Source organism: Lampris incognitus, chromosome 21, assembly GCF_029633865.1.
Source record: "Lampris incognitus isolate fLamInc1 chromosome 21, fLamInc1.hap2, whole genome shotgun sequence".
In the NCBI taxonomy this organism is placed as follows: domain Eukaryota; kingdom Metazoa; phylum Chordata; class Actinopteri; order Lampriformes; family Lampridae; genus Lampris; species Lampris incognitus.
This window is the reverse complement of record NC_079231.1, coordinates 1,068,734-1,087,364: the sequence shown is the minus strand read 5'-3', so window position 1 is coordinate 1,087,364 and position 18,631 is coordinate 1,068,734. Positions and strand designations below refer to the sequence as shown.

Here is an 18,631-nt window from a genome sequence, read left to right as displayed (position 1 = left end):
TCTTGTCACAGTATCCATCACCTCTTTCATTTTCCCCACTCAGTATAGTGCACAACACTGATTTGTGAATAATTTAATGAAATGCTGAGTGCTGGGTTAACAGCAGCAAGCCCGCTCACCAAGCCCTTGTTTTGTCCCACCATTGACGGAGCCCCATCAGTGACAACAGACACAATTTAGCTCACATCCAAGCCATTCTTCTCAAAGGACTGTGTTAATTCATTAGAGATGATCTCCCCAGTTGTGCGCCCAGGCAGAGGAAGCAAACAAAGCAGCTCTTCCCAAAAGGTCTTCCCATCAAAACATCTTGCCAACACAGATAGCACATTGGTGGATTGATACATATCGGTTCGGTCACAGGATGAATCCATGGCTAGTGATATGGCTTCTGCTTCCTTCAAATCAGTGAGTAGATTGGAAAACCACTCCTCTGCTAAACGTTCTACTCTTCTTGTTGCCGTGTTAGCCGACAATGGCACCTGCTTTAATAGCTCCACAACCATTTTCTTATTTTGCTCATCATGACTTAAAACTTCACCAACTGTATCAGTTGCACAGGTTTTCATCAGCTCAGCATCAGTGAATGGCTTCTTAGCTTCAGCAAGGCTCCATGAAACATGCAGTGATGCAGCTGTTGCACTCTCTCTCTTGTGCCGATGTTGATTTACAGATGGTAGAAACGGAGTGCCTGTATGATGTTATCATACCGGCTATTTTTTGTTTGTGGCGATGTGATTTTTTGGGGTAGTTGGCATTAAAACTGGCAGCATGCATAGTGTTGAAGTGCCACTTGAGATGATTTGCTGTGCAGACAGCTGCGGTCTGCATGCATATCAAGCATGTCGGTTCGGCATTGGCGTAGTCCTGTAAAATAAAGCAAAACTGATCAGTCCAGACGGTTCTCCTGGTGGACTTTGCGCTTTTTCACGCAGGCCGTGTTCTTGGGTTGGGACAGTTGTTGATTATCTGGGACTTTGCTGGTGAGTGACTGTCTAGTCAAGGACCGTAGAGAGCGCGGAGTAATAAAGAAATAATAAAGCGTTCAGAGAGAGGTGAAACGCTCTTATCATTTTTTTCACTTAACCGGTGAGGCGAGCCCCAAGCGGGCTCTCGTTTCTGGCATCAAACGGCTGCCCTCCGCAGGTCACGACCTGCTCCAGGGACAGTGGCAGGTGGGGAGTTTAAAATGTAAGAAATGTTTCTTTAAAGTTTTTTATACCTATACACACATTCTCTCTCTCAGTTATACATACTGTATTGTAGTTACATTTATTATTATTACTGCAATATAATATTTATGATGTTTTGGGTCAAATATATACTATATACTAAGACAAACATTTGACTAATTGACGCTAGATGTGAACTGTACATAACTGTTCCGACTTGCCTTCAAATTCAACTTACAAACAGACTCAAAAACAGGACTCGGTCGTAATCCGGGGACTTCCTGTATCCAATTTTAAGTGAAGCAAGAAATTATTACAAATACTAAAAACAACCGTTTCAAAAACTGTTAGCACACAAATGAGTCGGTTAAACTGAAACCAATCTATCAAATGTAAACGGAGGGTGCTGTCATCACTTACATTATCTAGAACGTCTTTAATGTAAGAGGTGACGACAGTTTTAAGCATGAAGACATGGCAGCTCGTAAGAACTACGGCTGCCTGTCCAGTTTTTATCCACCTGTTTTCGTCCATTATGTTTCTGCTGGAGAGTCACACAGGAATGATCCTCAGTGTTGCAGGATGGAGTAGGGCAAATGGAATATCCTTAGATTGAAGCTCCTTAACTCGATTGTACACCTTCCTGCGTTTCATTGAGCTGGCACTCAGATCAGGAAAAACGGCACAGGCTTACCATCGTACATGATAAGCCTGTGCTGAGACCCTTATTCTCTCCGGACTGCTGGGTGGTGACACGTAGGATTTTGGTCCAATCTTGATATTTGAGCAGGTATATCAGGACAGGTCTTGGTCTGGTCTGCAAGTGGATCGAGTATACAAGCCCGATGTGCCTGCTCCACTATCAGGGGCTCAGTGAAATGTTTACTGGATTGTTTCCCTCACAGCCTTCTCGAAGATTAACGACATGTATATTGTTGCGTCGGCTGTTGTTTTCCAGTTGGTCAACTTTCTCCATTATGAGAGTTCAGCTCCACCAACTGGTTCTCCGCTGCACCAACACGCTGCTCCGCCTCGGCTACGCGGGAGCTCAGCTTGTCCAGCATAGTTTTCAGTCCAGAGATAGACTGATTGTTTTCTGCGGTTTTAGAGTTGAGTTTACTGGAGATGGCTTGTTTACCGTTTCTTATCTCTTGTTGAAGAATAAGTGAGTCTCCTCTGCTCAAGTGTTCCTGTGCCGCTGCCTTTATGCGAGCTTCTTGGTTGCCAGTCCCAGTAATAGTTTTCCCTGCAGATGTCGGGATTTGCTCCCTAGCTGACTTTAGTTGTTTGTTCCTGGGTCTCAAGGGCATACTACAGCTGTCTGACTGAATTAAAAGTGGGTTTGGGTGTTTATAAACGTTTTGAAATGAATTTATTTGTTTGTGGCCGTGTCTGCCGGTGGGAAGCCGGATGTGGGTATGTGTCCTGGTCGCTGCACTAGCGTCTCCTTTGGTCGGTCGGGGCGCCTGTTCAGGGGGGAGGGGGAACTGGGGGGAATAGTGTGATCCTTCCAGCTGTCTGTGCGACCTCGTGGCACAGGTCGCACACCCTCTCCAACACATGGCCTTTGCTCAGCCAGCAAACATCATTATGCAGTAAAACATCCTTGTGTAGGAGCGTCCGGGTAGCGTGGCGGTCTATTCCATTGCCTACCAACATGGGGATCGCCGGTTCGAATCCCTGTATTACCTCCTGCTTGGTCAGGCATCCCTACAGGCAACAATTGGCCGTGTCTGCAGGTGGGAAGCCGGATGTGGGTATGTGTCCCGGTCGCTGCACTAGCGCCTCCTCTGGTCGGTTGGGGCGCCTGTTTGGGGGGAGGGGGAACTGGGGGGAATCGCAGTTACATGACTCCACATGTAACGGAGGAGGCATGTGGTAGTCTGCAGCCTTCCCCAGATCAGCAGAGGGGGTGGAGCAGCAACCAGGACGGCTCGAAAGAGTGGGGTAATTGGCCAAGTACAATTGGGGAGAAAAAGGGGGGAAAAGTCAACAAAAAAAGAATTTATTTGGAGAGCCCCCGGGCTAGCGTCTATCTAGCCTTGCTGCATCATGTGACCCCCCACAATGAGTCGACTCTTGAACAAACCGAGTGAACCCAAAAGTACCAACTCGCACCAGAAAGGCTTTACATAGAGGATCAGCAGCCTTAATCAGATGAATACTGAAATCACCACGAATTAGAATGAGTAACAAGACCTGAGACAAATTCCGCAAATACCTCAAGAAGTACTAAGTAAGAGCCAGGAGGTCTATAGAGTATCACAATCTGGTCTGAGCTGAGGCTGCTCGTGTCTGAGGGAGATGGACTTAGAATAAGAGTATGAAAAGACTGGAGTTTAGATTCAAGTGTAGAAGTTAAATTGAAAGTAGACTTAAATGTCAAGATAATCTACTCATATATTTTCGTAGTGTGTGTGTGTGTGTGTGTGTGTGTGTGTGTGTGTGTGTGTGTGTGTGTGTGTGTGTGTGTGTGTGTTAGTTAGTGTAGATAGCGGGACTGAAAACTAAAGCATTTATGATCCTAATTCTTTTTGGAGGTGATAGGTATTGTCTCTGAAAGTAAGGGAAAAATCCCAGAAAATTAAAATTATGCATAAATATGCAAAACATGCATTTTTCTAAAAATGGCTAAAAACCACTTTTCTCGGCATTTCAGATGATTCTGAGCATCTTTGATTTTTTTCACCTCTAAAAATTTTTCTGGGACTTAGAAATGTTTTGGCATTATGCAAAATATATGCATTTTTGCAAAAATGCACTTATGATCCTAATTTATTTTGGAGGTGGTAGGTATTGTTCCAGAGAGGACCAAAAAAATAGCAGAACATTAAAATATAATTATAATAATTATGCATAATTATGCATTTTCTAAAAATGGCATTTGGGGGGGAGGGAGTTGGAGTGGGGGGGGTTTAGGGGCAGGGGGAAGGCGGTTAGCTGGCAGGATGAAGAGGAGGGAGATTTCGACGGGTGGATAACCAAACCGCTACATTGTAGCGGGGTTCTTCTAGTACTAATAATATAAATATAATACATGGAATGTAAGCCTGATAAGCATAACTGTGTTCCATTAAAGTTTTACTATGACTTGTCTTATATGACGGGTTATGTGTGAGTTTCAGTGATCAGAGCATCAGTTCCTGCTTTGTGAAGTAAAAGCAGATTGTAATAGTTATGAAGCTCAACTATGACCAATATGAAGACCATGGAGTTATCACACTGTGAGCATCTGAACTGGGAAAAAAACTGCCAGTGTTACCTGGTGGCAAAAGTTGTAGCAGCTCCCGTTGTTTCTGGTGGAACTGTCTTCTGGCCCGCTGTCTCCTAACAGACACCTGAAACACACACACACACACACACACACACACACACACACAAAGTCGAGGTTACACAATAAAACCAAGTTGACTGATTAAAGTCTTCCTGTTGTTCTTCTCGACTGAGTGTTGTGTGTCCGTGGTAACTGGCTGCCCATCAACACACCATTCACTTTATTTACCGTGCAACACCCAGCACAGCTAACAGCAACTGCAGTGCGTTATCGGTCGCTAAGTCATGTGACTACAGATCCAACTTCCCCACATCCACTAGCTACAGAACTCTTGTTTTGCTTTGGAAACACCTCGTCCCCCAGAACACTAATAACTCATCGCCTCAGGGTGTTAGGCCCCGCCCCTATATGATATGTTTAAAGCCATGCCCACCTGGTATTTAAGCTCCTCCTCTAAACGCAAAGCCACTTCCTGCTCCTGTCGTAGCTTCTTCTTGGCTCTGAACATACACAAAGTCACACATAAACACAGGTAAAAACTATTTTACTTTGTAAAAATGTTTAAATAAACAAACAGGCAGACAGGCAGACAGACAGACAGACAGCCAGAGGCAGACAGACAGCCAGATGAGCAGGCAGAAAGGCAGACAGACAGAGGCAGATAGACAGACATGAGCAGGCAGAAAGGCAGAGAGACAGACATCCAGAGGCAGACAGACAGACAGATGAGCAGGCAGAAAGGCAGACAGACAGAGGCAGATAGACAGACATGAGCAGGCAAAGAACAGACAGAGGCAGACAGACATGAGTTGCAGAGAGGCAGACAGACAGACAGATGAGCTGACAGACAGACACACAGACAGAAAGGCAGAGACAGACAGATAGCCAGAGGCAGATAGACAGATGAGCAGGCAAAAAGGCAGACAGCCAGAGGCAGACAGACAGGCATGAGCAGGCAGAAAGGCAGACAGACAGATAGACAGATGAGCAGGCAGATTGACAGATGAGCAGACAGACAGGCAGAAAGGCAGCCAGAGGCAGGCAGACAGACAGATGAGCAGGCAGAAAGGCAGAGACAGACAGACAGACATGAGCGGGCAGAAAGGCAGCCAGAGGCAGGCAGACAGACAGATGAGCAGGCAGAAAGGCAGAGACAGACAGACAGACAGACATGAGCGGGCAGAAAGGCAGACAGACAGACAAACAGGCATGAGCAGGCAGAGAGACAGACAGATGAGCAGGCAGAAAGGCAGACAGAGGCAGACAGACATGCAGATGAGTAGACAGACAGGCAGAAAGGCAGCTAGAGGCAGGCAAACAGACAGACAGATGAGCAGGCAGAAAGACAGAGACAGACAGACAGACAGAAATGAGCGGGCAGAAAGGCAGACAGACAGATAAGCAGGCAGGCAGACAGACAGACAGACAGACATGAGCAGGCAGAAAGGCAGAGAGACAGACAGATGAGCAAGCAGAAAGGCAGACAGACAGAGGCAGATAGACAGATGAGCAGGCGGAAAGACAGACAGACAGACATGAGCAGGCAAAGAACAGACAGAGGCAGACAGACATGAGTTGCAGAAAGGCAGACAGACAGCCAGATGAGCAGGCAGAAAGACAGCTAGAGGCAGGCAAACAGACAGACAGATGAGCAGGCAGAAAGACAGAGACAGACAGACCGACAGATGAGCAGGCAGAAAGGCAGACAGACTGATAGATGAGCAGGCAGAAAGACAGACAGACAGGCAGACAAAGGCAGACAGACAGACAGATGAGCAGGCAGGCAGACAGACAGACAGATGAGCAGGCAGAAAGGCAGACAGACAGACAAACAGGCAGATAGACAGACAGTTGAGGAGGCAGAAAGGCAGAGAGACAGATGAGCAGGCAGAAAGGCAGACAGACAGACATGAGCAGGCAAAGAACAGACAGAGGCAGACAGACATGAGTTGCAGAAAGGCAGACAGACAGCCAGGCAGACAGACAGACAGATGAGCGGGCAGAAAGGCAGATGAGTAGACAGACAGGCAGAAAGGCAGCTAGAGGCAGGCAAACAGACAGACAGATGAGCAGGCAGAAAGACAGACAGACAGACCGACAGATGAGCAGGCAGAAAGGCAGACAGACTGACAGATGAGTAGGCAGAAAGACAGACAGACAGGCAGACAAAGGCAGACAGACCGACAGATGAGCAGGCAGAAAGGCAGACAGAGGCAGACAGACATGCAGATGAGTAGACAGACAGGCAGAAAGGCAGCTAGAGGCAGGCAAACAGACAGACAGATGAGCAGGCAGAAAGACAGAGACAGACAGACAGACAGAAATGAGCGGGCAGAAAGGCAGACAGACAGATAAGCAGGCAGGCAGACAGACAGACAGACAGACATGAGCAGGCAGAAAGGCAGAGAGACAGACAGATGAGCAAGCAGAAAGGCAGACAGACAGAGGCAGATAGACAGATGAGCAGGCGGAAAGACAGACAGACAGACATGAGCAGGCAAAGAACAGACAGAGGCAGACAGACATGAGTTGCAGAAAGGCAGACAGACAGCCAGATGAGCAGGCAGAAAGACAGCTAGAGGCAGGCAAACAGACAGACAGATGAGCAGGCAGAAAGACAGAGACAGACAGACCGACAGATGAGCAGGCAGAAAGGCAGACAGACTGATAGATGAGCAGGCAGAAAGACAGACAGACAGGCAGACAAAGGCAGACAGACAGACAGATGAGCAGGCAGGCAGACAGACAGACAGATGAGCAGGCAGAAAGGCAGACAGACAGACAAACAGGCAGATAGACAGACAGTTGAGGAGGCAGAAAGGCAGAGAGACAGATGAGCAGGCAGAAAGGCAGACAGACAGACATGAGCAGGCAAAGAACAGACAGAGGCAGACAGACATGAGTTGCAGAAAGGCAGACAGACAGCCAGGCAGACAGACAGACAGATGAGCGGGCAGAAAGGCAGATGAGTAGACAGACAGGCAGAAAGGCAGCTAGAGGCAGGCAAACAGACAGACAGATGAGCAGGCAGAAAGACAGACAGACAGACCGACAGATGAGCAGGCAGAAAGGCAGACAGACTGACAGATGAGTAGGCAGAAAGACAGACAGACAGGCAGACAAAGGCAGACAGACCGACAGATGAGCAGGCAGAAAGGCAGACAGAGGCAGACAGACATGCAGATGAGTAGACAGACAGGCAGAAAGGCAGCTAGAGGCAGGCAAACAGACAGACAGATGAGCAGGCAGAAAGACAGAGACAGACAGACAGACAGAAATGAGCGGGCAGAAAGGCAGACAGACAGATAAGCAGGCAGGCAGACAGACAGACAGACAGACATGAGCAGGCAGAAAGGCAGAGAGACAGACAGATGAGCAAGCAGAAAGGCAGACAGACAGAGGCAGATAGACAGATGAGCAGGCGGAAAGACAGACAGACAGACATGAGCAGGCAAAGAACAGACAGAGGCAGACAGACATGAGTTGCAGAAAGGCAGACAGACAGCCAGATGAGCAGGCAGAAAGACAGCTAGAGGCAGGCAAACAGACAGACAGATGAGCAGGCAGAAAGACAGAGACAGACAGACCGACAGATGAGCAGGCAGAAAGGCAGACAGACTGATAGATGAGCAGGCAGAAAGACAGACAGACAGGCAGACAAAGGCAGACAGACAGACAGATGAGCAGGCAGGCAGACAGACAGACAGATGAGCAGGCAGAAAGGCAGACAGACAGACAAACAGGCAGATAGACAGACAGTTGAGGAGGCAGAAAGGCAGAGAGACAGATGAGCAGGCAGAAAGGCAGACAGACAGACATGAGCAGGCAAAGAACAGACAGAGGCAGACAGACATGAGTTGCAGAAAGGCAGACAGACAGCCAGGCAGACAGACAGACAGATGAGCGGGCAGAAAGGCAGATGAGTAGACAGACAGGCAGAAAGGCAGCTAGAGGCAGGCAAACAGACAGACAGATGAGCAGGCAGAAAGACAGACAGACAGACCGACAGATGAGCAGGCAGAAAGGCAGACAGACTGACAGATGAGTAGGCAGAAAGACAGGCAGACAAAGGCAGACAGACAGACATGAGCAGGCAGAAAGGCAGAGAGACAGACACCCAGAGGCAGACAGACAGACAGATGAGCAGGCAGAAAGGCAGACAGAGAGATGAGCAGGCAGAAAGGCAGAGAACAGACATGAGCAGGCAAAGAACAGACAGAGGCAGACAGACATGAGTTGCAGAAAGGCAGACAGACAGCCAGATGAGCAGGCAGACAGACACACAGACAGAAAGGCAGAGACAGACAGATAGCCAGAGGCAGACAGACAGATGAGCAGGCAAAAAGGCAGACAGCCAGAGGCAGACAGACAGGCATGAGCAGGCAGAAAGGCAGACAGACAGATGAGCAGGCAGACTGACAGATGAGCAGACAGACAGGCAGAAAGGCAGCCAGAGGCAGGCAGACAGACAGATGAGCAGGCAGAAAGGCAGAGACAGACAGACAGACATGAGCGGGCAGAAAGGCAGACAGACAGACAAACAGGCATGAGCAAGCAGAGAGACAGACAGATGAGCAGGCAGAAAGGCAGACAGGGGCAGACAGGCAGGCAGATGAGTAGACAGACAGGCAGAAAGGCAGCTAGAGGCAGGCAAACAGACAGACAGATGAGCAGGCAGAAAGACAGAGACAGACAGACAACCAGAGGCAGACAGACAGACAGACATGAGCGGGCAGAAAGGCAGACAGACATGAGCAGGCAGAAAGGCAGAGAGACAGACAGACATGAGCAGGCAGAAAGGAAGAGAGACAGACAGATGAGCAAGCAGAAAGGCAGACAGACAGACATGAGCAGGCAAAGAACAGACAGACAGACATGAGCGGGCAGAAAGGCAGACAGACATGAGCAGGCAGAAAGGCAGAGAGACAGACAGACATGAGTTGCAGAAAGGCAGACAGACAGCCAGATGAGCAGGCAGAAAGGCAGACAGGCAGATGAGTAGACAGACAGGCAGAAAGGCAGCTAGAGGCAGGCAAACAGACAGACAGATGAGAAGGCAGAAAGGCAGACAGACTAACAGATGAGCAGGCAGAAAGACAGACAGACAGGCAAACAAAGGCAGACAGACAGACAGATGAGCAGGCAGAAAGGCAGAGAGACAGACAGATGAGCAAGCAGAAAGGCAGACAGACAGACATGAGCAGGCAAAGAACAGACAGAGGCAGAAAGACATGAGTTGCAGAAAGGCAGGCAGAAAGGCAGACAGGCAGATGAGTAGACAGACAGGCAGAAAGGCAGCTAGAGGCAGGCAAACAGACCGGACAGATGAGCAGGCAGAAAGGCAGACAGACTGACAGATGAGCAGGCAGAAAGACAGACAGACAGGCAAACAAAGGCAGACAGACAGACAGATGAGCAGGCAGAAAGGCAGACAGACAGCCAGAGGCAGGCAGACAGACAGACAGACAGACAAACAAACTGGCAGATAGACAGACAGTTGAGGAGGCAGACAGACAAACAGAGGCAGACAGAGGCAGACAGACAGATGAGCAGGCAGAAAGGCAGACAGACAGACAAATGAGGCAGATACAGTGAGGCAGACAGACAGAGGCAGATAGACAGATGAGCAGGCAGAAAGGCAGACAGACAGACATGAGCAGGCAAAGAACAGACAGAGGCAGACAGACATGAGTTGCAGAAAGGCAGACAGACAGCCAGGCAGACAGACAGACAGATGAGCAGGCAAAAAGGCAGACAGACAGACAAATGAGGCAGATACAGTGAGGCAGATAGACAGATGAGCAGGCAGAAAGGCAGACAGACAGACATGAGCAGGCAAAGAACAGACAGAGGCAGACAGACATGAGTTGCAGAAAGGCAGACAGACAGCCAGGCAGACAGACAGACAGATGAGCAGGCAGAAAGGCAGACAGACAGGCAGGAAGGCAGCTAGAGGCAGGCAAACGGACAGACAGATGAGCAGGCAGAAAGACAGAGACAGACAGACTGACAGATGAGCAGGCAGAAAGACAGACAGACAGACAGATAGATGAGCACGCAGAAAGGCAGACAGACAGCCAGAGGCAGGCAGACAGACAGACAGATGAGCAGGCAGAAAGGCAGACATACAGACAGTTGAGGAGGCAGAAAGGCAGACAGACAAACAGAGGCAGACAGACAGACAGACAGATGAGCAGGCAGAAAGGCAGACAGACAGACAAATGAGGCAGAAAGACAGCGAGGCAGACAGACAGACAGAGGCAGACAGAAAAGACAGATGAGCAGGCAGAAAGGCAGACAGACAGAGAAACAGAGGCAGATAGACAGCCAGCCAGACAGAGAGACAGATGAGCAGGCAGAAAGGCAGACAGACAGAAAAACAGAGGCAGATAGACAGCCAGGCAGACAGAGAGACAGATGAGCAGGCAGAAAGGCAGACAGACAGACATGAGCAGGCAAAGAACAGACAGAGGCAGACAGACATGAGTTGCAGAAAGGCAGACAGACAGACAGATGAGCAGGCAGAAAGGCAGACAGACAGGCAGATGAGTAGACAGACAGGCAGAAAGGCAGCTAGAGGCAGGCAAACAGACAGACAGATGAGCAGGCAGAAAGACAGAGACAGACAGACCGACAGATGAGCAGGCAGAAAGGCAGACAGACAGCCAGAGGCAGGCAGACAGACAGACAGATGAGCAGGCAGAAAGGCAGACAGTTGAGGAGGCAGAAAGGCAGACAGACAAACAGAGGCAGACAGACAGACAGACAGATGAGCAGGCAGAAAGGCAGACAGACAGACAGATGAGCAGGCAGAAAGGCAGACAGACAGAAAAACAGAGGCAGATAGACAGCCAGGCAGACAGAGAGACAGATAGACAGATGAGCAGGCAGACAGACAGAGGCAGATAGACAGCCAGGCAGCCAGACAGACAGATGAGCAGGCAGAAAGGCAGACAAACAAAGGCAGATAGACAGAAAAATGGGTACCTGTATCTTCTCTGTATGGTGCTGACAGCTCGGGGAAGGGTCTTTATTCTCCGTCTGGTGCAGTGAGCTCTCCAAGCTGCCTGAATCACATAGGCTGCCTGCACGTGCTCAGAGGTTACCTGCACACACACCCCCCCACACCCCCCCCCACACACACAGTAGTGAAGTAGAGTTTATTATTCTATATTATCATTTCAGATGAGTAGATAAATGCAGCTCTGAGGATGCACAAGCCAGTGCATTCTTAGTGCCGGTCTCAGGCCCAGATAAATGGGGAGGGTTGTGTCGGGAAGGGCATCCAGCGTAAAACCTTTGCCAAATAAAATATGCATATCATAAATCAGATTTCCATAATGGATTGGTCGAGGCCCGGGTTACCAACGACCACCACCAGTATGACGTACCAGCCGGGTGCCGGTGGAAACTATGCTACTGTTGGGTGAAGGAGAAGGAGAGGGGGAAGGTATGTCCACAGACAGCGGGAGAGGAGGAATGGTAGTAATAATAATAATAAATAATAAACTTTATTTGTATAGCACCTTTCATACATAAAAGGCAGCTCAAAGTGCTTTACATTAAAAACAGGGGAAACAATAAAACCCAACAACAATACAGATAAAATAAGTTAAAAGTAATAAAACACAGAGCTAGGCAAAAAACATGAAACAAGGCAAGAAATAAAACCACAGTACAAAATAGAAAATAAGAATAAAAGAAATATAAAGTGGAATTAATTAAAAGCAAGAGCATAAAAATGGGTCTTGAGCCGATTCTTAAAACTATCTATGGATGTTGCTTCTCTTATTTGCTGGGGGAGTCTGTTCCAAGCCGCCGGTGCATAAAAACAAAATGCTGCTTCGCCACACTTCTTGTAGTGCGTTGTAGGGACCGTGAGCAGCAGGCCAGCACCAGAGGATCTGAGAGAGCCGCTCGGAACGTCACCAGATACGCAGTCAGACAGGTGTGAGGGGGCTAAACCATGTAGAGCTTTAAACACAAGTACAATAATGTTAAAATCAACCCTCAGTGCTACAGGAAGCCAGTGTAAAGACGCTAAAACCGGGGTCATGGGGATCTCTCATCCTGGTTTTTGTTACGACCCTTGCTGCCGCGTTCTGTACTAGTTGCAGCCTATCGATACTTCTTTTTGGGGTAAACCAGTAAGAAGTGCATTGCAATAGTCTAGACGCGAAGAGATAAAAGCATGCGTCAGCTTTTTGGCGCCTTCCAGGGAGACGTAGGGTCTAATTCTAGCAATATTCTTTAGGTGAAAAAAGGCACCCTTTGTGCCATTGTTGATATGTGATTTAAAATCCAACTCAGAGTCAACGATGACACCCAGGTTTTTTGCTACAGTCTTGTTCTGTACAGCCAGACTTCCCATTCTACTTGATATCATTTCTCTCTGTGCATTAGTGCCTATAAGGAGAATTTCCGTCTTGTCTTCGTTCAATCTGAGAAAGTTTTCTCTCATCCATTGTTTAATACTAGACAGGCAATTCGTCAAGGGATTGAGAGCATTTGGGTCATCTGGTGCTACAGAAAAATATAACTGAGTATCAGTTATATTTTTCTGTAGTGGGTAGGAGTGTGGAGGTGAAAGTACTGTACTGTATTGTCTAAAAGGGGTATTAACACCCCTTTTAGACAATACAGTTGTATATAACAACTGAAACCAACAACCCGTTTCATATGCAAATACGGGTGTGACATTAACTAGAGTTACAATGGTCATGTGCACTGTTGACAGAGGACTGGGGAATAGTTGTAATCACAGCATTGTAAGATGGTGACAGAAGGCAGAAGCACTGTTGTATTAAACCAGACACACTCTCATGAGAAAGTTCTGAAGTTACATAGTGACATAAATACTTATGAGCCCCTGAAACCAGATCCAGGCCGCGGTTACAAGAAAAAGGTGATAGATTGTCTGAAGCTGTTAGAACAGGACAATGCTATTAACAGAATGTTGTACCACAGATTATACCCAGGGGCGCTACACATAGTCTATAGTTTACCTAAGATACATAAACAGGATATGTCACTACAGCCTATTGTTAGTATGATTAACTCAGTGACCTATAACCTCTCTAAGTTTTTGGCATCTATTCTTAACCCGTTGGTAGACAGTAATGAACATCACATCAGAACACTATGGATGTTTTGGATAAGGTGGGGGACATCATTATGGAGGAGAATGAAACAATGGTCTCTTATGATGTTACGTCTCTCTTCACATGTGTTCCTGTTGATGAAGCAGTGGAGGTAGTCTGTATGAAATTACAGGACGACCCCACCTTTAGCAATAGGACATGGTCATGGCTCTTTTCTGTCCTGGCCCCACAGGGGTGGAATGAACTCCCCACTGATGTCAGGACAGCGGAGTTGCTGCCCATCTTTCAGCGCAGGTTGAAAACTCACCTCTTCGAGAACTACTACCCTGTTATTTGCTCTTAGCACTTATTGTATTCACTCATAACAAAGAAAAAAAAATCTCTTTCTTGCGCTTTTACTTTAGCACTGGTTTTGCTCTTAGATGCTTGTTTAGATGCACTCATGACCTCTGATGACTAGTAGTTCTCCTGATCTCCTACGTTAAATGATGCACTTATTGTAAGTCGCTTTGGATAAAAGCGTCGGCTAAATGACTGGAATGTCATGTAATAGGACCACCCTTAACACTGACCAAGTGTGTCTGCTCCTGAAGCTGTGTCTTCAGTCCACGTACTTCACATACAGGGGGCAGTACTATAGGCAGAGGCATGGGGGCACTATGGGTCCCCCAGTCTCACCTGCAGTGGCCAACTTGTATATGGAGGAAGTGGTAAAGAGGCTCTGATGTCCTATCCAGGGCCACCACCTATGTAGCCACAGGTTCAGATTTGTGGACAACACCAGGGTTAAAATTAAATCTCAGGACGTAGCACATTTCACCGACCACATGAACTCTGTGGACACCACATCAAGTTCACCAGGAGGATGTGGAACATGACAGGGTAGTCTTAGACGATGAAATTGCAATTGGTGATGGGGGACATTTGATTGTTGATGTTTACCGTAAACCAACACATACTGATCAGTACTTAAGGTTTGACTCTCATCATCCACTGGAGCACAAACTAGGAGTCATCAGGACACTGGACCACCGAGCTGACAACGTCCCCACCGACACAGCAGCCGGGGAAGGGGAGAAATCCCAAATTAAACAGTTCCTGGTTAAGTGTGGTTATCCTAACTGGGCATTTGTCAAAGCCAGGAAGACGCCCAAACAGTGCACCAGCTAATCCAAGAGAGGAGAAGGACAACAGCTGTCTAAGTACAAACCAGTGGTGATTCTGTATGTGGCGGGACTGTCGGAAAAGCTGAGACGTGTATTTTCCAAACACCGCGTCTCAGTTGCTTTCAAACCCCAAATCACGCTGCACCAGAAGGTGGTCCACCCCAAGGATCAGGTCCCCCGGCACAAACAGAGCAATATAGTGTAGCTGTTAAGTGCCAGGAGGATTGCCGTGACTTGTACATCGGGGAAACTAAACAGACGCTGGCCAAGAGGATGGCACAACACAGGAGAGCTAACACATCAGACCAGGACTCCACAGTCTACACCATCTACAGGCCAGGACTCCACAGTCTACACCATCTACAGGCCAGGACTCCACAGTCTACACCATCTACAGACCAGGACTCCACAGTCTACACCATCTACAGACCAGGACTCCACAGTCTACACCATCTACAGGCCAGGACTCCACAGTCTACACCATCTACAGGCCAGGACTCCACAGTCTACACCATCTACAGACCAGGACTCTACAGTCTACACCATCTACAGGCCAGTGACCACTCTTTCAGGGATGAGGATGTGCACATCCTTGATAGGGAGGAACGCTGGTTTGAACAGGGAATCAAAGAGGCCATCTATGTGAAGAGGGAACGACCATCCTTGAAATGAGGGGGGTCTAAGAGTACACCTGTCACCATCTTAAAATGCTGTGATTGCAACTATTCCCCAACTCTCTGTGAATAGTACACATGACCATTGTAACTCTAGTTAATGGACACACCCATATTTGCATATGAAACTGGCCGGTGGTTTGGGTTGTTATGCCACTGTATTGTTTATAAGGGTGGGGACACCTGCAGTCAGGTGAGACTGAAGAGGTACATAGATGATGATAAAACATGTCTGTCCGCAAACATTGTGTCCAGATGAACCGATTCAACCTTCTTCGATGTACTCCGGTTTGGTTGAGAGACAAGATGACCCAGAAACCAACCATAGACCAGAGACAAAGTATTACCAATATATAGTAAGGTTGAGCTCTGACCCACACACAAAAACCATGTGAAGAACAAGAGGCTACATAATGGATGAATGAGAGACGTATTGGAAGGAGACCGTGTGTTGCTGAGAACAAACTCCAACATAAATTGAGATGTAAGATGATGAATTGACTTGTGTACTGTGTAAAGTTGGAGAGAGGAGCTACAGCAGTGCAACCTCCTTGCTAGCCAGTTGATACATTGTCCGAATGTATTTAATGTTTATGCAGATGAAGCTGAACCACTTTTAAATCCTTGTACAAGGTCACAGTATAGACCAACAGTGATGGTCAAAACCCTAACCCTAATCCAAGACTGACATCAGCCCCACAGCAGCTGCAAGTGAAGTCTGAACTCCTGCTAATGGAAACGTGTACATTTTATATTTACAAGATTTTGTTTCAAGAGAAAACAGTTTATGTTCAACAGCGATCTTCTAAAACACGACCCCCAAACTGACTGACATCAGATTAACAGTGAGACACACACACACACACACACACACACACATACACTGGTAGACAGACTGACATACCTGGGCGGTGGTGAGGCTTGGTGGGGGTCCATCAGAATTCAGGTGTGTGATCAGCTGATCTATTTCCTGATTGAAGCCCCGCCCTTTCCAGTCTTTGTTCAAAAGGCTGTCCAAACCTGTGCGTAAAGACCCATTATTCAGTTCACACCACATAACCTCAGAACTAAATGTCTTTATTTGAGCTTTTCAGGAGAACTTACCAAATAAGAAGCCAAAATACTGTTATTAACATTATTCAGAAATGATATACATAAAAATATGTGGCTTTATATCTAACAGGTTTTCGCACCTTTCATGTCTCTGAGAACCACATTAGATTAGCCAGTGTAGAGCTTAACCAGATCTCACTGGTTTTGATCTGTCAGGTTCTACTCTCACCTCTGAACCTGTGGAGCAGCTGGCCACCAGCATCCTGCTGAGTGGTAATGAGGAGCACCAGCTGAAGCGCAGTCCTGCCCACTGTAGAGTCAGAGCTGACGGCTAGCTGGCTAATAGCATCATTCAGCAGCAACATGACAGAGTCCTCACTCAGACACGACAGAACCTCCCTGGAGAGACACATCGCAAATGAAGCATCCATCATCTTCATTTATTATTTAATTAGATTTTAACTTTTAAGTTTCCTTTATTAATCCCCTTAGGGAAATTCAATTGCTGCAAATTAATCCATCCTAGCTGTGATCAATTCATGCCAGCGAGTCCATGGAACCAGCGGCTCACCGGGCAGAGCAAGGAACAGAGAGAGGTGGGAACGGAAACTCCATCTTCGTCGCCAATGTTATGTTTAATAACTTGCGGACCGCACCTTCAATTCGAACATTTCAACTTTATTGTGCCAGTGCATCACAACTTCAGCTGCTCTCTTTACGTCTTTTGCCACAAACCTATTTTTGGCAGACTGTCGCAAAACTGCCGTGCTTACTGCAGCAACTACAGCCACAACTGGTGTGGTTCATACAGAACAATAGGCATGATTATTAGATTATTTTGATTCACACATTTAGGAGAGAATTTGGGAGCAATACAGTAGGGTATAGGGAGATGGCCTCAGTGTTATAGACCAAGCGTCAATCTGATAATCTGTACTAAGAAATTCCCTGACTGAACATATTAACAAAACTAGTTGACTCGACATCCGCACTACATTTAAACCTAGCAGGCTCTCTAATCACCTGAGAACTGCTGAATGGTAAGTGCCTTGTGTCAAACTAAATGTAAACAGCTATCTATATTGCTAGACAAAAGAGCGGCGCCGTCCCCAGTAGGGTGAATGCCGTCCACTTTCAGCAAGTAAGGGCAGCTCCAGAAAGAAAGCCAGTTATCAACAAAGCCGAATCCTTGCTCATTACAGTAACGAGCCAGCCAGTGGTTCATTGAGGTGAGCCTACTGTAATGTATCTCATCATTACCCCTCACAGGTAAGGGACCAGAGACAATTAATCGATGCCAACACATCTCACATCTTTCTGGCCAACTCAAACGTCCTCACTATGCTAGCTTTTGTGATCTCTGATTGCTTCATCCTAGCATTATTGGTGCCGACATGAACAACAATGTTGCTGACAGTAGTGGTGCTGTGTGTCTGGGTTTCCCGACTCTCCCTCCGTGATGCCAGCACCCTAAGATTATCCTCTATGTCAGAGAATCTGGCTCCAGGTAAACAGTGAACCAAGGCTGGCGCAGCTAATCTAACATTGCGGGTAATGGCGTCTTCTATCACTAGCATGCGCTGCTTTACTCCGTCGACAGAAGCGAGAGAAGCACGCTGGCCGGTAAGACTACCAACAGGGCTGGTGAGTGGCGAAAATCGGTTTGCAGTCGGGAGAGGTGACTACAGACCAGGCCACATGACTGGTGGCTTGCTCTTGCGAGCCTTCCCATGCCCGTAAACAGGGGCAAACTCCACAACAACTGCCGACAAGGCTGAGCTAGTGCTAACAATAACAGGTCTGCTGTCAGGCCCGGGGCTAAGGCTATCTGGAGTGCCCGTAATCCTAGATGAAAGAAGCTGCTCTAACTCACAGACACAGCTCTCTAGTTGAGACAACCTATCTGTAACTACGGAACAGTCACCACACTTGTTCCTTATCCAATGCGAGGGGTCTAAGGATAGGAAGTTGTGTTGCTGTAAAGCTCCCTGAGGCAAATTTGTAATTTGTGATATTGGGCTATACAAATAAATTTGATTTGACTTGACTTGAGGCTGCTTTGACTGCGGATGCAATAAAGCTAACTGCTAGGCTTAGCTCGAAATAGTAAACAGACAAGGAATGAAAGGCTGCCCAATAACACAAGAGTTGTTTGAGAAAGAAAACTAATGAATCTAGCGCTAAGTGAACTAAG

General features: G+C 47.4%; 1 protein-coding gene across 1 annotated transcript in view; it reads right to left on the bottom strand.

Moving 5' to 3' along the window:
• Positions 1-18,631, bottom strand: part of iqcb1 (IQ motif containing B1) — a 43,985-nt gene that overhangs the window by 8,190 nt on the left and 17,164 nt on the right. Inside the window, exons 6-10 of the mRNA XM_056301448.1 lie at positions 16,667-16,836; positions 16,289-16,404; positions 11,431-11,549; positions 4,877-4,943; positions 4,432-4,507 (exon numbers count right to left, since the gene is read on the bottom strand). Coding sequence (XP_056157423.1) covers positions 4,432-4,507; positions 4,877-4,943; positions 11,431-11,549; positions 16,289-16,404; positions 16,667-16,836 — 548 coding nt within the window. The remainder of the gene's footprint in view (positions 1-4,431; positions 4,508-4,876; positions 4,944-11,430; positions 11,550-16,288; positions 16,405-16,666; positions 16,837-18,631) is intronic.